Raw genomic sequence first — 24,153 nt, 5'->3', positions numbered from 1 at the left:
TTTATTTATTTATTATATGTAAGTACACTGTAGCTGTCTTCAGACACTCCAGAAGAGGGCGTCAGATCTTGTTACGGATGGTTGTGAGCCACNTAAGTACACTGTAGCTGTCTTCAGACACTCCAGAAGAGGGCGTCAGATCTTGTTACGGATGGTTGTGAGCCACCATGTGGTTGCTGGGATTTGAACTCGGGACCTTCGGAAGAGCAGTTGGGTGCTCTTACCTACTGAGCCATCTCACCAGCCCAGTGTTGTGACATCTTAATATGCAAAGTCCTGTTGTAGACACTGGTGTGGTACTAACTCTACAGTCCAGTTTCTTGTCCTGGAAATCAAGAAGAACACTACATTTCCTAGGGATGTTCTGGCTGATAAATGAGTTATTTTAAGTAAACCCTGACAAAAAAAGTAACATTCTTAGGTATTGTTGCTAATATGATGATCATCATCATCCTTGCATGTTTGTTGACATCATTTGCATGCTAATCAACATCCTCTTGTTTGCTAGGTCTGTGTGTCCCTCTGTTTTTTCACACAGCCTTGAAAATACAAATACAGAACTCCAGATGCTGAGAACCTACATGGGAAGATCCTGTGGTGGACTTATTCAGATGGACAGCAAGACAGATAGTCCTTCAAAGACCCAGAGAACAAAGCAGAAGAAGTATCCCGCGGTGATGGACAGGGTCCACAGCTCGGAGGCTGCACATGAAGAATCCAGGCTTCCACACAAGTCCATTTTCTTGATAATCATTATTATTTGGAGGATTTATATCTGGATTTGGTTTTCATGGTTCTAAAAGGGTAAGGAGCTGAATATGCTGCTCTTATAGGCCCTTTCTGACTCCGAGGACAGCAAAAGGACCTAAACCAGCATCAGTAACTGTCTTAGGCTTGACCATAGCAATGGCTCAGTGTCTGTCATCATTATCACCACATCTGTGAGATGGGGACTCTAAGGCTTACCTCCTAAGCCTGCAGTGAGGACCTGGTGAAGAAACACATGCGAATGTAGGTATGATGTTCAGTGTGATGTCCCAAGGGACAGAGTTAATGCTCTCAGTGTTGAGTAACAGCACAGGCTCCTGCTATTCTCTTTGGTTTTTTTCTCTAGACAGTAACCTAGAAAAGTTTTTGAAGTACTCATCTTCTGAAATAAGTCAATTCTCACAAGGTCCATTAATGAGGCATTGTCATCTGGGGGCTAATTAGGGAGTCCCTGGATGCACGAGCTGTGGATCTGCTGGCTTCTCCTTTCTCAAAGCTCGCCATTTTCTCCTTCAGGTCTGTGGGTCCCCCTGGTGTAGAATGAAGCCTCTCAAGTTTGACTTCTCCTTCATGTTGACCTTAGGGTGGTTCCATGACCCCTGTGGGTTAGATCCAGCTCTGAGCCACAGGAGGGATTTTGATTAGAGCCCAGGTCTAGCCAGTAGCTTGAACCCACTCCCAATTAAGTATGTGATAGACATGGCAGAGTCTCTCTCACTCAAGAGGCAAGTGGCCAGGTCCTGGAGTTGGTTCTACCACTTACTAGCTGGGTGACCTTTGCCAAGTTGCACACTTTTTGGATCATTGTTCATTATCTGGGCAATGGGCATGTAGAGCCATGCTTGACACTCTCTTGGTGGTACAGTCATTTAAGAAAAAGATGTGCAGTCCCTGGGAGCAGCCATGAGGCTCTGTCATGTTGCCTATCTTTTTGAGTCCTCACTGGGAAAGGTGTAGCATCTCCTACTTCCCAGTTTTTTTTCTCTTTTGCCAGATCACTTCTCTAAGTTCCATTCCCATTCTGTGACTGTTTTCCTGCCATGTTGCTGATGTCCATGTCTTACTCAAATTCTCTCTTCTCTTCCTCTTGAACCTCTTCCTATGAATCTATAATAAAATCTTCATGACTAAAACCAACAGAGCCATGGTGGCTGTTTCATTCTACATGTGACACTCAATCAGTTCTGTCTGCTTCTCCCTGAACCTCCATCTCCTCATTGTTTGTGGGGAGAGGAGTCTGCCTGGACTTGACTGCCTCTCTAGAGCTAATGGGGAGCTAATTGGAAGAGTTGGCATCAGAGCTGTGGGACAATGCTTATCAACAGCATTGTAGGGGCCAAGGTGTGCCAGGATGCTTCTGATTCGTGGTGATTGCTAATCACTGAGGTGTAATACACCCACCATGGTCAATGTCATAGTTGCCAACATACCACTGAATAGCAGTTGAGATCACATATCATTACACAGTATTTAAACCAGCTGATGCACCACACCAGACAACTTCTAGAACACAGACTACAGGAAAATGTAGTTGATCATCATCAGGATGTGAAGAGCTTTGGAGCTCTTGTTGCCTTTATCAAAATGCTATAAATCCAAATCCAGACTCAAGCATTCTACTGACTCAGGTGTCACAGAGCTGAGCACCATTCTCAGACACTCTGTCTCTGTTTCTGATACAATTTATTTGTCATTTTATAGTTAATTTTTAATATCATCTGGTTTAAGGGTCAGCTCACAGGAATTCTGAACTTTATCAATTACCCCAAGCAAGAATAACTAGGAATCCAGTCTTCTCTTTCTGGATACTTAGGGACCTAAGACTCAGACAAGAGGCAGGGATGGAGATTCAAGGTCATGGACCATAGGCCAGTACTTGTGGCAGGTGCAGCAGCACATCATCACACTTTAGTCTAGCAAGCCTGGAAGGGAAGAGGTTAGTACTGGAATTCTATAGAAAAGGAAACTGGGGTAGAATAGCAGCTCTGGAGCTTGATAGCTTTGGTCCCCAATTCTTGCTTGTCTCCAAGAGAATGAACCCCTGGGAGTGTTTCCTCAGTCTGCTGGGATCCAGATGTGTCTGCTGATATCTATTGTTGGTATGTTATTATTGACTCTTCAGTTGTTTGATTATGTGTATGAACATTTTGTCTGCATGTATGCTTGCAATCCTCATCCATGGGGAGTCAGAAGTGAGTACATGATCCTCTAGAACTGAAGATAGACAGTTGTAAGCTGCCTTGTATGTGCTGGGATCCAAACTAAGTCTTCTGCAAGAGCAGCAAATCATTTTTTTTTAAACTCACGGCCACCTTTCCAGTTCCCATTGTTATTGTCATTGTTATTAACCCCAGGGTAGCTGGGTAACTTGCTCAGATATTACACAGAGGGAGTGAGGACTTTGGTTTGTCCCAAGGGAGCTGACGAAGGAAGAGGCATGTGACTCAAACATGGCCTCATTACTTCTAGTCTGGGCTCAGGGTTTAGACAGCAAAAGGAATCAAAATGAGAACTGTGTTCTTAACCTGTGTATAGGTGACCAGGTTCCATCTCATGTTCTCTGAGCTGTTCATATTCCCTAGTTAGTCTAGCATAGGGAACAGGTCACCACCCCTCACCCATGGGCTGTTTCCCCATGCTCTGCTCCCAAAAGTCTCACTTGTAGTGCTCTTGTTGACAGCATCCCGGTAATCATCTTAGCATCCCTTCTGGGAACAGAAATGAGCCTTTCTGAGCTCTCCTGGGGCAGCTGAGAGAGGAGGCAGGGCCATAAAACCTCAGCTTCTGTTCCCACTGGGAAGAGGTGGAAGATGTCTGAGCTGGCCTTTGTTAATCAGGACACCATCTTCAGGAGTCAGGGTTGCCTGTTCCTTGTAGAGGAATCAAAAGACTTAGCCCTCAAACTCCATGGCACTTGGCATTTTCCTGGACATAGGCTACTTAGAATCTTGACCTTTTTTTTTCTCCATGGCTTTAGGGGACTTCTGCTTTAGTTTTTTTTCCATAAGAGGAAGAAACAGCCACACAGCAACACATTCCTTGGATCTACGAGTGGTGAGATAACTGATGTTTGGTTTGTGGGTGGTTTCCAAGCATCTGTGGGACTGGAGATGAGAAGTAGTGAGGCCATCTCTCTTAATGTCCATGGTACATACATCTCAAGCATTTCAGACTTCTTCCATCATTGCTTGTGAGGTGGAAAACACTCCTCAATACCTCTTTCATTGGATCTTTCTACTTTCACTACACCCTGAGTCCTCCCACACTCAGACATGAGGAAAATCTCATTAGGAGAGCTGGTCTGTGGGTAGCCATGGAGCTCTGTCCTAGGAGCTCTGTTCTGTGCAGAATCTCAGTGAGCTCAACTAGAGGACACTGAGGGCTGCATTCTTCTCCTTCCCCTTGAGAGCTTGTACATCAGAGAAGAGCAGGCAGTGACTGAGAGCCAGGCTTGGAGGCCAGATCATCCACTTCGACTTCTAGCTGTAATCTGGAACACCCTCTCTCTCCAGACCTTATGTTTTTACCACAATTTTGACATCAAAAAAGTGAACTGTTGTGATTTTAAGCTAAAGTTGTAAGAACAATGACTGGAATATACAAATTACTCAATAAATATTAGTCACTATTATTATTGCAAAGGTTAGGAAATCACCCATACAACATATTCTATTACTGATAATTTTTTTCTTAGTTGTTTGGGGATTCAGTTAACAGGAGAAGAGAAGGGGTTTGACCAAGGTATTTGATGTCAAAATTGTTATCAAATCCCTCTAGAAGTTTTCAAATTGTAACTGGCTAATGATCAATAAATGTAGGACATAGCCTCCTTGGGTTAGGTCTAGGAGGTGGTAGCACAGCAGGGAATGTTTCCTGGCTTAGTTGTGTTGGCTGTGGCCACAGTGTGGGCAACAGTACAGATGGTGGTCCCCTCCTCAGGCCGAGAAGCTAAGCAAGTGCCCTAAGGTGGGAAGGAGGCAGAGGTGTACAGGACACACAGTGTGCTTGCATGGAGATTTGTGCCTGCAGACAGAGGAGGTGGACGAGACAGCTGCATCCTGAGGCTTAGTCTTCACAGAGCAGCAGGTTAGGAAGGAGCAGTGTGTCTGCCTCAAATGATAGGGCTTTAGAGCTCTTAACAGGGGCCAGATAGGACAGTGTGAAAGTTTTGAGTAATCCTTGGAACAGTGACACAAAGAACATGTTGACATAAACAAATGCCCAACACTGAGAAGGGAAAGTGGACACAGAGTCCTGCTCCTAGACAGGAACCTATTTGTGACTGATATGTACTCGTAAAAGGGAGATCATCTTTCTCCCCTGGAGTGTCACTGAGCATATGTGGTCACGCTCCAGGGCAGGGCAAGTCAGGCCACGTGCCCAGGAGTACTTACCCAAAACAAAACGGACTCCACGGGGTTTTTTGTTTTGTAATTCTTTTCATTTATATTTTATTTCTTTTAGTTTGTCTTTTCCATTTTTTCCTTTGTTTCATTTTGTATTAAAAGTGAGAGTGGGAGGAGAAAAAACTTTGAAGCTAGGGGAGGGAAAAAGAAAAAGATAAAAGTATATTTACAAAAATAATGTTAAAAATTAAAAAAAAAAACCAAAAGCCAGGAGGTGGTGGTGTACACTTTTAATCCTAGCATTCTGGAGGCAGAGGAAGGCAGATCTCTGAAATCCAGGCCACCTAGTCAATAGAGTAAGATCCAGGACATTCAGGGTTATACAGAAAATCCCTGTCTCAAAACAAACAAACAACAAACAAACAGACTATTGAAGGAGGAATATTTAAAGGTAAGAGGTACATGGAGACTCTGATAAAGTAATGTCAGGAGAGATTGTGGTCTCCTGATATGGTTTGAAAGGATGGAAGGCTGTGAGAGTGATGAGCAGGAACTGGTCAGGAGTGGGGACAGGGACAGGGAAGGTGAAGACTGGGGATGGCTTTAAGTCTCTTTCGTATTTTACTCCCATCAAAAGCATCTCCTGCCCTAAGCACTGTCTTGCTCATCAGCATATGAGTGGAGCCCTGCTTCAGACTATTTAGAGTAGTGTTTGAAATTTCCCTTTACATGTCTTTCCTTGATCATATGTTTATATGTGTCTATGTGCTTACATATTGTTTCAGAATTATACTTAATATTTGTATTGTTGGACAATGCATTGAATGTGTTCAACCTTAGGGAGCACAGCCAAGCACACACCAAGGGGATCATTTTAATTTTCTCCCCCACTATAACTACTCACACGTTAATACTATACATGCGTTACTGCAACCATGCTGGTAGGTGTGTGGGGATGTGAGCCTGAGAAGCAGAGGTGGGTGTGGCTCTGTGGTGTTCCTCTGCAATGTCCAGATGAGTGATGGTGCTGAGAACCTCTTACCCTCATCCATGCCCAATAGACAGCTGCCTCCGTGAGATGCCCTCAGTAGTGTTCTCTGTTCTCCTGGAGTGTCTGATGTTCTGTTTGTGCTTTTGTAAGTCTTCGCATACATATTTTGAGTACTTTTCTTTTGGCTTTCACGCTTACCATTATTTTTTCCTCCATGAAAAGTATGTTTTTGTGCTCCTTTTAGAAAATCTTTGCTTACCCCAAAAAGATATTTATGAGAATTGATTCTAAAAATTTTGGTTGCTTTAGATTTACCCCCTAAGGCCACAGTGTACCTGCAATTGATGTTTTGTGTGTGGAGGGAGGTGGGGATTTTCCTGGCAGAGACACAGTGTCCCTAGTGCAGTGCACACATGGGCTTTACAGTGTCCCCAGTGCACACATGTGCTTCTATCCTTATTCATTTGACCGTATGTACGTGGGCCTGGGTTTCATTTGTTCTGTCTTTTCATCTATTTGCTTACTAGTTTTTTGCATGTCAGTGGTGTCTATGCCTCTCTCTGTATGTCAGTCTTTTGTCTGTCTGTCTCTCTGTCTTTCTCTTAGTGTGTGTGTGTTTGTGTGTATGTGTATGATATGTGTGAGATCAGAGACTGATATGTAAGCCTTCCTCAGTTGCTCTCCATCTTATTCACCGAGGCAGGGTCTCTCAATTGACTCTAGCGCTCATCATTTCAGTGAATGTAGCTTCTCTCTCTTGCTGTGGGGACTTCCTATCTCTGACTTCCCAGAGATGGATTGAAAGTGTGAGACAGCATATGACATGTCATGTGTTATGTGGTGTTTCCAGGAGTTATGTGAGATGCTTTAGGTATTCATCACAATCCCAAGCCATGACTATCAAGAGTCTCATTAAATAGATGAAGAGACTGAGGCTTTGGGAGGTTCATAACTTGAGAGGTGTGCACAAGATCTGACCACTGAGCTCAGGAAAAAGCCTTTCTTCTTCTTTTAAATAAAAACTATCATTTTTATTTTATGTATATGGGCTTTGTCTATACATGCTTGTTTACCATGTGTCTGGTCTGTGGAGGGGAGAGGAGGAGTCATATCCCCTGGAACTGGGGTTAGGCACAGCTTTGAGCTGTCTGGTCACCTGGTACAGCATCAGTGCTTCACCTTTGAGCCATCTTCTCAGCCTGTATCTTCTCTTTCTGCCTCTATCGCTGGCATGTGTCAGGTAACACATGGAATAATGGATTCTCTTACAGCCTCCACCATGTGGATGGTTCCAGAGCAGAACCAAAGTTGGGTTTCTGAGTTCATCCTGCTTGGCTTCTCCAGTGACCCCACGACCAAGAGCATCCTCTTCATTGTCTTCCTTCTCATCTACCTAAGTTCAGTCCTGGGCAACGGGCTCATCATCATGCTGGTCTGCCTGGACACACAGCTGCACACACCCATGTACTTCTTCCTCTGTACCCTCTCCCTGTTGGATATGAGCTACGTCACTACCACCATGCCCCAGATGTTGGTGCATCTTCTTGCGCACTCTCAGACCATCTCCTTTGCTGGCTGCTGGCTGCAGATGTATGTGTTTGGTGCCCTGGGTATAACTGAGTGCACCTTCTTTGTTGTCATGGCTTATGACCGGTATGTGGCCATTTGCTATCCACTGCGCTATACTATCATCCTCAACTGGGGCCTGTGCATCCGGTTGGCAGGAGGGACTTGGATCTGTGGTTTCTTTTCCTCTTTATTGCATACCTTTTTCACCATGAGTTTACCATATTGTGGACCTAACAGGGTCAACCACTACTTCTGTGAAGGTCCTTCAGTGCGTACCCTGGCTTGCATGGATACTCACCTCATTGAGATGGTGGACTTTGTGTTGAGTGTTTTTGTGGTTGTGATTCCAATTTCTCTCATTGTGGCCTCCTACATTCACATTGCCATGGCAATTCTCAAGATCAAGTCCACACAGGGCCGCTGCAAAGCTTTCTCTACCTGTGCCTCCCACCTGATTGTGGTCACATTCTTCTATGCTCCAGCCACTTACATCTACCTTAGGCCCAACTCCAGCTACTCCCCTGAGCGAGATAAGCAGATATCACTCTTTTACAATGCTTTCACAGCCTTGCTCAACCCTGTGGTCTACAGTCTGAGGAACAAAGATATCAAGAGGGCATTTCTCAAGGTGATGGGACATGGTAGAGTGGACTGGTAAACCAGAATCCTGTAAAGCTTGAGTTTGAGTGTTCACTCTTTTTGAAAAGTACAGTTTCTTTCTTTTGTGAAATTAATATGCACATTTGAACCAGTATAGTACTTAGTAATTGGAACAAAACATCAGGAAATCAACGTGGCTGTCTTGGTTGATAGGTGTCACTAAGGTATAATTCCAAACACTTCAGTAATGTTACTGGATTTTAATGCCAATGGCAATGGTTCACTTGTTACTCATGTGTTTAGCTCTTGGGTGTGAACGTCTCTGCTCTCATGTCCATCCTGAAGGCGGAACCTTATATCCAACATCTTATCTGTCTTAGGGTTTTTACTACTGTGAACAGACACCATGACCAAGGTAATCTTATAAGAACATCATTTAATTGGGACTGGCTTACAGGTTCAAAGGGTCAGTCCATTATCATCAGTGTGGGGTAGCATGGCAGTGTCCTGGCAGGCATGGTGCAGGAGGATCTGAGAGTTCAATATCTTCATCTAAAGGCTACTAGGAGAAGACTGGCTTTCAGGCAGTTAGCATGGGGGGTCTTAAAGCCCACACTCACAGTAACACAGCTACTCCAACAAGGCCATACTAAATAGTGGCAATCTCTGGACCAAACACATTCAAACCACCACATCATTCTATAACAGAAGGTAAGAAAGAGTGGAAATACTAATAATGACCCAGCTTTTCAACAGTGGTCTGCTTCTATTTCCACCCATTCTTGTGGCCAAATCAAGTAGTACTGTCCAGGCTAACAGCAGGAGGTGAGAAGCTTTTTGTGTGTTGAGGAGTAGTCCATGTGATACGTTGGTTCCCATACCTACAAGACAGCAAGCAATATGCATCATGTATCCTGGTGTAGTTCACAGGAAACAATAGCGTATTTATAAACTAACACAAAACATGGCAGCTGTGGATAGCGTGATACTAGAGACAACAGAGGCAGTGTGTGATAAGTACCACAGCATGTGCTGTCATGACAAAATTAAGCTGATGGTTTGTGGCAGAGAATCAATACAGCTCAGAGAGCAAACATCACATATACGTTCAGTGTGGTCTATGGATGGCCATGGTGACATCTCCTGTGAAATGATGCACTGCTGAAAGAGAAGGAGCTGGGTTCTCATCAGAACNTCCCAATGTCTGCTCTAAGTTGCATGCAGCATCCAAGGGCGTGTCTCACCTTTGGCTGCCCACTGCTGATACACTTTTAACCCTATGATGGTGGTGGGTATGGCCTGTCTGTCATCTGCAGATGAGCTCTTCTCTCACCAGTCAGCAAATTCCTCTGTGGTTCATTGTCTGAACTTTTTTTTTTTTTCTAGTGTGGCCTCAACCTCTGATTTTATTCTGTGGCCACACATTTTCATAGTAAATGCTCAGTTCTATTGTTTACTTATGTATTTACGTTTTGAGAAGTCTGGTGTATCCTAGGCTATCCTGGAACTGCCCACATTCCTACAGATACCATCAAATTTTTGATCTTCCTGCCTCCACCTCTCCAGTGTTGGGATTACAGCATGGGGCACCACACCTGGGAGAATTTTTGATTCTTTGATGATGTCATTTGATTATAAAAACTTTCAAATTGGTAAAATCCAATTCATGCACTTTTTCGCCCTCTTGAGGTAGATTCGCTCTATGTAACCCTGCCTTGCCTAGAACTCACTGTGTAGACCCAGCTAGCCTCAAACTCACAGAGACCCTCCAGCCTCCAGCCTTCATAAAAACCTTAAAGTCACACACCACCATTCCTGGCAAAGCACTTGAACTTTTTGTTAATTTTCAGTAGATCTATGAAGTTGTTTTTTTGATCCCACGTTATGGAAATTTATTCCTGTGTTTTGTTTTTATAGTTTATTTTAGGTTTTTATTTTAATTTTTCCTACTTACTATTTTTATCAATTAATTATTTGAAATATTTTGCACAATGTGCCCAAATCACACTGATTTCCTACCTTCCCACATGTACTCCCTGACCCTTGTGCCCTCCCCCACCAATAAAAAGAAAAAGAAAGTCAATAAAGGAAAACCACACTAATCTAATTATTGTTGCCATATCCTGACTAGAGCACTGTTAAACTCATTGTGTCCAGTCCCTAAAAGATAACTGAGTCCTTCCAGCAGCCCCACCCCATGCCAGAATCCATTCATTGTGAAGACCTACAGGGCAGCACCACCTTATCACTCTTTTTGTGAGCTTTTCAATGGATGCCTGTCTGCACTATTTCTTTTTCTTTGGTGTGGAGGTTTGGGGGAGGTTGTCAAAGAAGACTCAGTATCTAGAATACTCAACTATGAGTCTGCAATTGACACTGCTACCACTGCAAAGGATGCTTCCTTACCCATCACAGCCAACCGTAGCCTCGATCATTGACTTTCACATGGCTCTGGTGACATCATGGAACATGGACACCAACATGGCACCCAGCTGCAGCACAGAACACTGGCTTCCACATAGGCCAATAAACTTCAACATGTAGTGGGGCAGCAACACGAGCTACTGACACCACCATGTCCCCTGGCTGTAGTATGAACCATGGACACAAACATGGCCTCTGGTGGAAGAAAAGACTATGGTGGTTTTTCAGGGCTACCCAATTTTGTCCAACACTATCCTTCTACCAGCAGGACAAGCATTGTGGAGACTCCAGGCTGGAGGTGGTCCAGCTGGCCCTGGCCCATGGTAGGCAGAGGACCAGCCCTACTCAGCAATGACATGTTTGATATAGCCACACTCTCCTAGTGCTCCCATAAGCTTTGTTACCTCATCCATCATTTCACCATTCTCCTTCCAATTTCATGACACCTCTGTCTTAAAGCATCTTCCCATTAGATCTGCTGTCTAAAAATGTTCTACAGATACTGCAGGCTCTGCAAACTCCTCCACCACCATCATGACCCTGTTTAGAGCCTCTGTGTGTGTCAGGCTCATCAGAGCTGCTGTATGTTCGTGCAGGTTCCAGCAGCTACTGTCATCCTGAATTCAATTCCTCTTTTAGGTTTTTATTCATTCTGAATTATTTTTGTGGAGTATATGGTAAGGGCTCATTACATTCTTTTCATGGAGATTTCCATGTTAATAATCTACATTTTTTGAAAATACTATGCTTTCCACATTGAAAGATTTTTATGTCCTTAACTAGAATAATGTCAATAAGTTTTAGTGCTGGTGTCTGAAGTGACAATCCTAGTCTAGAAGATTCTATGATCTTTCTTGTTTGCTATGACTTTGTGGATGGTTTTAAAAGTGTTAAACTGAGTTCTTGCCCTTTGTCCTTCCTTCAAGAGACTGTTTGGCCTTGTCTTAGTCCCTTGTTTATTGCTATGAAGACACCGTTGCCATGACAAGTCTTGAAAATGAAAGCATGTAATTGTGGCCTTGCTTAGAGTCTTACAGGTTTTGTCCATTCTTTATCACCTTAGCAGGGTGTGGAGGCCCTCATGGCTCTGGAACAGTAGCTGAGGGCTACATTCTGATTCACAGGCAGAGTGACACTGGACTTGGCATGGCCTTTTGAAACTTGAATGTCCATTTCCAGTCACACATTTCTTCCAACTAGGCCATACTTCCTCATTCTTCTAATCCTTCTAAAGTGTTCCACTAGTTGGAACATTCAAATCTGTGAGCCTATGGGCCATTCTTGTTCCAACCATCACAGACCTTTTCTGAGCACCACACATTCAACTTCACATTCAACTTTAAGATCCTTTTGGCAATTTCAAGAGAGTGACTGCTAGTATTATGATAGAAGCATATTGAATCTGTGTGTCTGTTTAGGATATTGACATCTTATCAATGTAGTCTTCTGCTATGTGAACCACAATCCTTCAAATGACAAAGTGAACTCAATGTCTGTGGTGGTTTGAATAGGTATGGCCTTCATAGATTCATGTGTTTGAACACTTGGCTCTAGATTTTAATTTTTTCAACCTATATTTAGTAAGGGTTCTTGAATGTTTACATTTCCTTTTAGCCCACCATCCATCAGAGACAATGGGAAAGAAAGGTTAAGATATGAGGGAAGTGGATATGTTTAGAAATAGTTCTTGGAAGCAAGTCTAATCTGTGTTGTCAGAATATATATACCAGTAGTCTAGTTTAGTAATGTCAGGGTAATAAAAAGAATCAGCAGTAGTGGCACAACCTTGTAGACCAGGCCTCAGCCAAATCCACAAGAGTCAGCAGGGGGGGACCAGGATCACCAGGGACTCTAGGAGAAGTTCTTTGCTGTGCTCTCTCACTTATGTGAAGATCTGTGAAAATGCAGGATCAAAGAAGGGTTGTAAACCTAGTTATGTAAGCCTGTCATCACTGTCTGTTGAGTCCTATTTATATTCCCTCCAAACATTATGTGTCCTCCCACGGCTCTTACCTTAGATATGAGTCTGTCTTAGTAAAACCACACATGATTCTGTATCAGAGGATGCCAAGATGTTAGTTGGCCCAAGTCCAAGGAAATGGCAAGAAGCCCTCAGAACACCACCAGAAGTTTTTTGGGTGAGTTTCTTTTTATGAAGTCATGAAAAATGTTGACCAATAAACTATGGTGAGGTGTACAAATGACATATGGCATCATCTACTGTCTTTTGGGTTATATTTATATTTCTTTTATACATCATGGGCCCATGTGTCTGCTTCAGCAAAAAAAAAATCTTTAACTTATGTCTGCTTCAATGAAACATCCTTTGACATGACTGACTTTCCAAAGAAACTAGACATTTCTACTTCACTTGGTCATAGGTCATGGCACTATTAGGAGATGTGGCCTTACAGGAGGAGGTATGGCCTTGTTAGAAGAAGCATGTCACTGTAAAGGTGAGTCTTGAGCTCATACATGCTCATGGTTCACAGTCTCTTCTGCTAATTGTGGATCAAGATGTAGAACTTTTTGCCCCTCAACCAACATTCCTGACTGCAAGTTCCATGCTTCTGGCCCTGACAATAATGGAATAAACCTCTGAAACTATAAGCTAGCCCCAAATAATTGTATTATTTTGGGTGATGTAGAGATTGATCAGAGGTTTTCTAATACTTGTGGTTCTTGCAAAAATCCTGGGTTCAATTCCTGGAACCCACATGGTAGCTAACAACTAGGTGTAACTCCAGAGTGATGGATCTAACACCTTCTTTGGCTCTTCAAAGTCAGTAGGCAAACAAGGATTACACATATATACATGTGAGCAAGTCATTCATACACATAAATGTTGGGAACAAAAATAAGGGGGGGTGGGGGGGCCCTGGGGAAAAGTGGGTAGGAAAAGGGGCCTAACATCCAGCCAGAGTTCCTGTGCTCTGAGCAGGGAGATGCACGCAGTGCTGCTGGATGCTTTTCCACATGGCTCCGGGTGAGCATGCCTGACCCATGCAGTGGGTGTGGAAAGGGGGCCCTGAGGCAATACCCTGTAGCCCCAGGGTTACAGGAGAGAGGGAAGAGGGAAGGAGTTCCTAATACTGACCAGAGTGCGCAGTGGAACTTGATGGAGCAGAGACTCTCTATGGTTTGCGAGCTTTATTATAGAAATGCAGGGGGAAAGAGAGAAGGGAGAGAGAGAGAGAGAGAGAGAGAGAGAGAGAGAGAGAGAGAGAAAGCTAGAGAGAAAGTAAGAGGGAGAGAGAAGAGGAGAGGAGAAGACAAAAAGAAAGGAGAGAGGAGAGAAGACAAAGAGAGGGGAGGGGGTAAAAGGGAGACAAGAGAGTGGGAAGAGAGAGAGGTGGGGGTCTTCACTGTTGCTAGGTAACTGGGGAGGAGTTTAGCCTGAAGGTCAGAAGCTTGAGCCATTGACTACTGACCATGCTTCTCTCGCGGGGGTTCTGGGAGGTGGTAACTTAGGCAGGGGCTGGAGTTCCAGGAGCATGAGGGAACGCCTACCATGTCATGTAGGTGAATTATGACCATTGGGGTTCAGACCTCAGCTCGACTGGATAACAGCCTGCAATTCCCCACACATAAATGAACAAACTTTAAATAAAAAAATTTGTTTTTATGAGTTGTTGAGGGTATGTTGACTCTTCACAGCAATAAAACCCTAAGTAAGACAGAAGTTGGCACCAGGGACTGGGGTATTGCTGTGGTAGGCCTGACCATGCTTTTGTTTGGAGGAATGTGGATTTTAGAACTTTGGATTAGGAAAGCAGTGGAATGTTTCAAGTAGGGATAAATGGGCCATAGTAATAAGAACATGGAAGACAGTGGTGCTGGGGGTGATTTGAACTATGGGAGCCTGGCCAAGAGGTTTCATAGCAGGAGAATGTTAGTATGTTGCCTAGAGATCTTTCTTGCGATATCTTGGTGGACAATGTGGCTTCTTTTTTGTCCTTGTCTGAAGAGTGTGCCTGTGGCTACAACAAAGATATTTAGATTAATTGTATTGTCTGTCAAAGAAAAATATAAGCAACCTAGTATAGACTCTACTTTGTGGCTCACTCTTATGAAGAGAGTTTTGATGAAACAGAGCAAGCTTGGCAAGGAAAAATACACAATGTATGGTTCAAGTGTTAAAGGGGCACCAGGAAGTAGAGTGGAGGTACACCCTCTGCTCAAGGAGAAAAACAGATTAAAGATACAGAATGGAATTAAGGGCATGGTGGCCTCAATGGTGGCAAGATGCCACCCAGCTCAGCTTCCATCTTGGGAAAAGGAATTAAAGAAAATAACAGGTCTAGGCATGGCAGCATTTGGTTGTATTTCAGCACTCAGGAGACAGAACCATGCAGATCCCTGAAATCAAGGTTAGTCTACAGAGCAAGTTCCAGGACAGCCAAGCTTAGGTAATGAAGGAAATCATTTTAAAGAGAGAGTTGGTGAAGATATTCTAGAGCAAGGGAGTTGCAGAATTTGGCAGGAAGCAGCAGAACTTGGCAGATTCAGCTATGTGTTTCTGTCTTTAGAGTCAAGAATAAAAGAAAGGGATTGAGGAATCTCACTCCATGGCTAAGGAAAGTCACTGAGGCCAGGGATGTAGCAGGGGTGTCCCTGCATGGAGGACCAGAGAGACCACTGAGAAGCTGTGAAAGGCCATTGTATGAAGCTGTGAAGTTGACATCTGGATTGCCTTTGAATCCACAAGATGCTGGAGATGCCAGGATTGTATGATATCTGTCATGGAAAGCTACTAACTGTGCTCGGAACAAGGTCAAGAGAGAGAAGTGTGTTGCAGTCAACCAGGCTGAAAGAAGCTGGAGATACGAAGAGCAGGTTGGCATCAGACATGGAGATGCAGGGTTTAGAGTTTTCCCTGCTGGTTTTTGGTCTTACTTCGGTCCAGTATTTCCTCACTATCCTTCCTCTCCTCCATCTTGGAACAGTAATGTATATCCTGTGGCTCTGTATGTTGGGAGTATGCAATCTGTTTTTTATTTTGATTTTATAGGGGATTACAGTCATGAGATTGCATGAATCTTAGAAGAGACTTTGAACTTTGGATTTTTAAACAATCTTGAGACTGATATAGATTATGAGGACTTTTGAAGTTGGATTGAAGGTATTTCAAGATTATGGTATGACTACAAGCCTTTGGGGGCTGGGGAGTGGGATGTAGTGGTTTACATAGACATCACCCCAATAGATTCATGTGGTTGAATGCTTGGCTACAAAGAGTAGCACTATTAGGAGGTGCAGGCTTATTACAAGGGTAATACAAGGCTTTGCTAGAGGAAGTATGTCACTGTGGAGGCATAGCTTTGAAGTCATACATGCTCAAGGTCCACCAGGGTAGTACATAGTATCTTTTGATGCCTATTGATAAAGATGCAGAACTCTTTCTTCCTTTAGCACCATGTCCACCTGAAGGCTTCAATGTCTCTTTCCATGATGATAAAAGTCTTAAACTCTGAAACTCTAAGCTAGCCACACATTAAAGGTTTTCCCTTATAAGCATTGCCACGGTCATGTTGTGTCTTCACAGCAATAATGCGCTAAGAGTGTACCCATATATGTGTATACATACAAGTAAATATACATGTACATGCAAAGAAACACATATGCATATATAGTTACATATATGGTTTATTTCCTTTCATTATTTTTTTACATTGGAGCCCATAATTATTTGGGTAGGCATGTGCTGAGTCATAAAACTGTCTTCATCAAATGTAAGTTTGCACCTACAGACATCTTTAGCAGACCATGAAGGCATAAGAAAGTGGCACAAGGGGTGTACTCCTACTGCATCCTCACCACAGCCTGAGCCTGTGGTCCCCATGTGGAGTTCTCTATGGTGTACTGAGGAGGAAGACCAAAGTCATGCTGGTTGCACATGGTTCTGTGTGACATGCCTGCCCCAACTAAAAATGGGCATAGGAGCACTGTGTCCTATCTGTGGAATCTGTCTGAAGACACTGGTGAGGAGAAACCTTTCCAGTGGACAGAACATTGTGCAGGACATTTAGTTGTTCCTTTGGTTTAGAAGGAGAAATGTCTTCCAAGTAAAAGTCTATATTGATGAGGTCATTGTGACCCATGGGTTGGTTACATGATCATGAAAATCCATGGATTATAATTGCAAAATTGGAGAGAGTTAGTGTGGAGATATCAGTGGGTAGCCTTCTTAGAAATATGAAACCAGGGTTAAGATGTCTCTGTCTCATTTGCATCAAAGGTATCCTCAACAGGGAAGGATGTGAATAACTAAGAGGATGGAATGGCATTGCCTGCAGACACCTGTCAACCTTTCCCTGACCACCCCTCACTGCTTGTTACGGTTGTCCTCACTTCCTTCTCCAGACACTGTAAAATGAATTTAATATAAGTGTAAATAATAGAATTAATCCAGCAGCTGTATTTCTTAGTCTCTGCTAGTCCCATACAATGCACAGAGAACACAAGATTTATTTCAAGCTGCACCTCAATAGCTGAGAATTTAAAGGACCTACCGTATCCTCTAAGCCTCCCAGTCATTATTTCATGATACCTGAATCAACATTATTATTGATCTGGCTCTTTGGCTTTAGATGTTCATTTTCATGGTGACTTCTCAGACCCTGTCCTCCTCATCTTGTCCTGAAATTCTTTTTTGTCTCTCTCCTCCCCATGGCTGATGTAATCTCCCTCCCTATTCTGTCTTCTGCTCAGCCATTGTGTGATCAGCATTCATTGATAAGGCAGAGAATAAGTGGTAAGAATTGCTTATACAAACATGAGACAGGAGATTTTCTGGATTTAAACAAGGTAGAAGAACAGAAAAACCAGCATTTGAATAATATAACAGTAAATTTTCACAATATACAAAAACATTACACATACAAGACACAAATAGAGAAAACCTTTTGAAGTACTCATTTTCTGAAATGAGCCAATTCTCACAGGTCCATTAATGAGGCATTGTCATCTGGGGGCTAATTAGGGAGTCCCTGGATGCACGAGCTGTGGATCTGCTGGCTTCTCCTGTCTCAAAGCTGTCCATTTTCTCCTTCAGGTCTGTGGGTCCCGCTGGTGCAGAACGAAACTTCTCAAGTTTGACTTTTCCTTCATGTCGACCTCAGGATAATCTCATGAATCCTGTGAGTGGAACCCAGCTCTGAGCTGCAAGAAAGATTTTAATTAGAGCCCAGGTCCAGCAAGTAGTTTGAACTCACACAATCAAACATGTGATAGGCATGATAGAGTCCGTCTCACCCAAGAGGCAAGTGACCAGGCCCTGGAGTTGGTTCCACCATTCATTAACTGTGTGATCTTTATGAAATTGCTCATTTCTTCTGGGTCATTGTTCATTATCTGGGCATGAGCAGGTAGTGCCATGCTCGATACTCTCTTGTTGGTGCTGTCATTAAAATAATCAGGGTGTGTAGTTTCTGAAAGCAGCCACTAGGCTGTCCCATGTCTGCCTACCTGTTTGAATCCTCACTCTGTAGAGGAATTTTAATTTTCACATCCAATGATCCTCAAGGACTGTGTGACCCACATTTAGTCCCTCTGTCTGGAATACTTACAAGCCCTTAGTGCACACTTTCAATCCCTAACACTGAAGGTAATGTTAGTTTATAGAAGGATGCAACTATGTTCAAAAGTGATACATAACTGAGTGGTGGACAAATGATGAATCAGAGACAGATTTGACAGAATGAGTCAGAGATAGAATATGCCCAACTCACAGCACAGGAAAGAAAGGTGACTTAATAGAACAGTGCAGTGAGAGAGAGAAAGACAGAGAAATAAATAAAGATATTGATAGATAGGTAGGTAGGTAAGTAGATAGCTAGCTAGAGACTGATATAAAGAGAAAGATACAGAGAAAGAGGAGACACTTTTCCTGGGATATTTTTACAGAGATAGGTTATAGTTGAAGACAGAATGAGCCAGAGAATGAGAAGGAGCCAGAAGATTAGAACAGATTGCCAGACTTTGTTTGAGACCAAGCAGAGCAATTCAGCATGAAGCTGAGACCATCAAGTTTGAAGCAGTCACCTTGGTGAGGAGGCATTTGGGGCAGAACAACTGAATTGAACTAGCCAGCCAGAGTTCAAAAATGCCAGAAAAGTGAGTGTATTTAGCAGCAAGCCCCTGATATGACAATTTCACCTGAGGAAATAAAACTGAAATGCACATTTTATCACTCAGAAAGGTATAACATCTCCCCTCTTCCAAATTTTTCTCATTTGTCTCTTTCTTTTGCAGGATGCCAAATACACTTTCTGTGAGAGTTGGACCTTTTTAACTTTTATCAAGTACCATTCCTATCATGTGACAGCTTTTCTGCCATGTTGTAGACATCCATGTCTAAACCAAATGTTCTCTCTCTGTCTCTGTCTCTGTCTGTCTCTCTCTCTGTGTGTCTTTGTCTTTCTCTGTCTCTCTGTCTCTCCCGTTCCTTTCCTCATGAATCTAAGATAAAATCTTAATGAATAAAACCAACAGAGCCAGGGCGTCTGTATCATCCTACATTTGACACTAAATCACGTCTGTCTGCTTCTCTCTGAACCTCTGTCTCCTTATTGGTCCTGAGAGAGAAGAATCCACCTGGACTCCACTGCCTGTGCAGAGCTAACGGGGATCACCAACACCAGTGAGAAGAGTTGGGGTCAGAGCTGTGGGACAATGCTTAGCAACAGCACTGCAGGGGCCAGGGCTGAGGCCAAGACAATTCTTAGTGGAAATTGCCAATTACTGAGATGTAAATGCTCCCATCGTGGTCAATGTCATGGTTGCCAACATGCCACTGAACCTCAGTTGAGATCACATACCAACACACAGTATTTAAACCATCAAATGCATCACACTAAACAACTTCTAGAACACAGATGACAGGAAAGTGTAGTCGATCATCAGGACATGAAGTTTTGGAACTTTTGTTGCTTTTTTTTTTTTTTTAATGCTATCAATCAAACTGTAGCCCCAAGCTATCTATTTACATGGGTGTTATAGAGCTGAACACCATTCTCAGATATCTGACTTTATTGCAATACAACTTACTTAATTGTCCTTTATATAATTAACTTTTAATATTTGCTGTGTTTATTGAGCAGCTTACAGAAATTCCTTTTTGTTTGTTTTGCTTGGTTGTTTTTTCCAAACAGGTTTTCTCTTTGTATTCTTGACTCTCCTGAAACTTGCTTGGTAGATCAGGCTGGCTTTGAACTTATAGAAACCCAAATGCCTCTGCCTCCCAAGACTTGGGATTAAATTCGTGCACTCACACTGTCCTTTGCTCACATGAATTTTAAAGCCTTATCAATGTAACCAGGAAGGACTATGTAATCCATAGCTCTCCTTCTGGATACTTAGAATCCAGACTCAGACAGAAGGCAGGGACGGAGACTCAGCCTCATGGACCATAGGCCAGTACTTGCAGCAGGTGCAGCACATCATCACGTTTTAGTCTAGCATACCTGGAAAGGAAGTGGTTACTGCTGGAATTCTACAGAAAAGGAAACCAAGGCTGAATAACAGGAAGTTAAAGAGAACATGCTTCAGAGTTCCATATATTTGGACCCCAATTTTTATTTACATCTAGGAGACATGAGCCCCTGGGAGAATCTCCTCTGTACACTGTCATGGGAATGTCATGTTGACTTCCATGATGATGTTTCATGGTTGATCCTTTTTCTTCTTTGTCTCTGCTAATGTGTATGAGCATGTTGCCTCTAACTCCACGCATATGCTTGATCCCTGGGGAAGTCATTGCTTGTCTGAGCTCAGGGTTTTGACAACAAAAGGAATCACAATAAAAACTTAATTCCTTAACCTGTGTATCAGCTGACCAGGTTCCATAACCTGTTCTCTGAGGGGTTCTTATTCCCCAGCTTGTCTAGAAAAGGGAACCCTTCACCCATGGGCTGTTTCCTTCTGCTGTGCCCCCAAGGGTCTCACTTGTAGTGCTCTTGCTGACATCATCCCTGGCATCATCTTAGCATCCCTACTGGGAACAGAAATGAGCCTTTCTGAGAGCTCTCAAGGGGAGGATCAGAGAGGAGGCAGGGTCATAAAACCCCAGCTACTGGTCCCATTGGGAAGAGGTGAAGATGTCTGAGCTTGCCCCTGTTAATCAAGATTTTACAGGCACTGTCTTTAGGAGCCAGGGTTGTCTGATCCTTGCAGAGAAATTGGGAGATTCAACCCCTCAAAGTCCATAGCACCTTGGCATTGTCCTGGAGACTGGGCTGCCTAGCATCCCGCGCTTCTCAGCTCTGTTCCTTTAGGGGGAATTCCCCCTTTAGCCTTGTTCTTGTAAGAGCAAGAAACAGCCACTGAGTGAAAGATCCCTGGATTTACAAGTGGTAAGGTGGTCACTGGTGTTTGGCTTGTGGGTGGGTTCAGACATACGATTGACTGCAGGTGAGTAGCAGGCAAGCCATCCATCTCCTCGTCCTCTGTGCACACAACTCAAACTCCCAGACCTCTTCCCTTTGCCTGCTCTTCTTTCTTCTCTGTCTCAACCTTGATTCCTTCTGCCCTCCTTCCTCCCTTTATTAACTTAATGGATATTTACAGAGAATTTGTCTATTTCAAATCATGTTGATAAAGAAAGAATTGGAGGCCTGAGCACAAAGATCTCACATGAAGCAGAAAGCCCTATGTACAAGAGAGCAGTGAAGGTCAGTGACTCTGAAGATGTCTTCCCATACCACAGAGACACAGCTTGATGCTCTTTGTGGCCATGGCCATCATGATTTTTGTTTTTGGGCGTGAGGCATGTAAGTTGGATGTAGCCCAGCCTGACCTCAAACTCATTATACAGTGCCAAAATCCTTTAGCCAGCTCATCCTAATCCTCCTAGAAGCTGGCTTTGTAGCTTAGGGCTACCATGTGTAGCATCATCTAGGCTGGACCTCAGTCATGATGTCTTCATTTACGGTACTGGGCTCATAGATTCAGCCCAGCAGGCCTGGAGGAACACTGCAAGCTAAATCAGAGGCCACTGAGCTGGGAAAACAGAATAGACTGTGAATGACTGAATGATTTTTCCCATGCTGCAGAAACCCCACCTCACATACTCTTTCCTTGGATTCTTCTACTTTCAGTCCACTCCAGGGCCTCCCACAGTCAGACAAGAGGGAAATCTGTCCAGCAGAGCTGGTCTGTGGGTAGCCAAGAAGCTCTGTCCTAGAAGCTCTGGTCTGTGCAGAATCTTAATGAGCTCAACTAGAGGACACTGGAGCCTTCATTCTTCACCTCCCACTTGAGAACCTGTGTGTCAGAGCAGAGCAGGCAGTGACTGGGAGCCAGGCTCTGAGGCTGGACCATCTCAATTCCCACTTATTTCTCTCATGCCAAGGTGGTAATGTGGATCATACTGTCCTCTCCAGGGCTTACGTTTCCACCTATATAACACATGGGCATAAGCACTTCCTTCAGTGATTTGTGATGTTTACCTAAAGTTAGGGGAACAATGGCTGAAATTTATAAATTATCCAGAATAAATATTAGTTACTTTTATTATTGCAAAGTCTAGGAAATCTTCCATTTGGTCATATCCTGCTGTAGACTGTTCTTTCCCAGTGATCTGGGGATTCAGTTCATAGGAGAGGAAAAAAGACTCCTCTAGGATTCTTCAGACTGTATCCAGCCAATGAACAGGAAATGCAGGATGTATCCCACTTGGGTTAGGGGCGGGAGGTGGTAGCACAGAAGGGAAGGCTTCCTGCTGAGCTGGGTCCACCGCTCGGGCAATGGTGCAAGTGCTGGTTCCCCTTCCATGGTGAGAAGCCAGGCAAGTGCTCTAAGGTGGGGGAGGGGCAGAGGAGTACAGGACACAGTGTGCTTGCCTAGAGTCTGGAGACAGGGGAGGTGGAGGAGACAGCTGCATCCTGAGGCTTAGTCTTCACAGAGCAGGTTAGGCAGGAGCAGTGTGTCTGCCTCAAAGGATGGGGCTTCAGAGCTGTTAAAAGGCTTTCAGTTGGGGCCACATAGGACCAGCTTGAAAATTCTTGAATAACCCCTGGAGCAGTCTCATGAAGAATGAGTTGACACAGATGATTGCCCAGCCCTCAGAGAGGAAAGTGGACACAAAGTTCACCCCCTAAACAAGAACTCATTTACAACTGATACCCACTAGAAATGGGGAGGTGAATTTTCTCCAGTGGAGTCTCACTGTGTTTATCAGTCACATCCCAAGGTAAGCCACATCCTCAGGAGCAGTTGTCCAACGGGAAAGTGACCCCGTGGCTTTCCTTTTATTTTGTTTGCTTGTTTCTTCTAGGTGTTTTTTTTTTTTTGTTTTTTTTTTTTTTGTTTTTTTTTAAATTTTTTTGTTTCTGTTTGTTGTTTTTGTTTTTTGTCTTGAAAGAGCATATGTAGGAAAAAGAACATGAAGTTGGGTGGGGAGGATTTGGGAGAAGTTTGGAGAAGGAAAGATTATGGTCAATGTACATGTATGAAAAAAAATTTAAAGACTTTAAAAGACTCACTCATTTAAAATGACTACACTGTTACTGTCTTCAAACACACCAGAAGAGGGCATCAGATCCTATTATAGGTGGTGGTGAGCTACCATGTGTTTTCTGGGATTTGAACTCAGGATCTCTGGAAGAGTAGCCAATGCTCTTAGTTGATGAGTCATCTCTTTAGCCCCTGAATCTCTTTTTTAATTAAAAAATGGACTATATTGAAATAGGAAAAATTTGAAGCAAGGGTCACATGGAGACGGATACAGAAATAACAGAAGAGAAGGTGGTCCCCAGAACTGGGCCAAAGAAAGGATGACTGTGGGGGTGATGAGCAGGGACTGGTCAGGAGAGGGGACAGGGACAGGAAAAGTGAAAACTGGGGATGGCTTTAAGTCTCTTTCATGTTTCAACTCTCATCAAAAGCAACTCCTGCCCTAAGCACTGTCTTGCTCATCAGCATATGAGTGGAGCCCTGCTTCAGACTATTAAGAGTAGTGTTTGGTAATTTCCTTTACTTGTTTTTCCTTGAACATTTGTTTATATGTGTCTATGTTTTAATTACATAAATATTTAGTTCCACATTTATAATTGATATGTATATTGCTGTACAATGCATTAAATGTGCTCGACCTTAAGGAGCACAGCCAAGCACACACTAAAGAGATCATTTTAATTTTCTGGCAGCCCCAGGTACTAGGTTCTCAGTCTCCAGCATCCCACACTGGATATGGCAGAGGAGCTGAGAACAGAATAGGGGCCCTGGGGCAGCACTCGGCCCCGGAGATAAGGGAAGGGAGGGCAGGGGGAAAGTCAGTGCTGGGTGGTTCCCACACAGGCGAGAGTCCTTAGTCCAGTCTGTGGCTGCAGCATAGGAAGACTTTCTGGCGGGAGGTAAGATGCAGCTCTTTAGGAGAAAGCCTATCCCATCATTGAAGCATGGTGGGCCTTCATGATCAGAGAGTCTATGGTTTTACAGCTTTATTGTAGAAAGGCA

At 43.5% G+C, this 24,153-nt stretch overlaps 1 protein-coding gene across 1 annotated transcript; it reads left to right on the top strand.

Moving 5' to 3' along the window:
- The first annotated feature begins 7,336 nt into the window (after positions 1-7,336).
- LOC110323538 (olfactory receptor 2A12-like) lies at positions 7,337-8,332 on the top strand. The gene has a single exon (XM_021200809.1). It carries the CDS (start codon positions 7,337-7,339, stop codon positions 8,330-8,332), a length of 996 nt encoding a protein of 331 aa, XP_021056468.1.
- The last annotated feature ends 15,821 nt before the right edge of the window (positions 8,333-24,153 follow it).

The sequence above is a fragment of the Mus pahari genome, chromosome 6, assembly GCF_900095145.1.
Source record: "Mus pahari chromosome 6, PAHARI_EIJ_v1.1, whole genome shotgun sequence".
Taxonomy (NCBI): Eukaryota; Metazoa; Chordata; class Mammalia; order Rodentia; family Muridae; genus Mus; species Mus pahari.
This window is presented reverse-complemented; position numbering and strand designations above follow the sequence as displayed.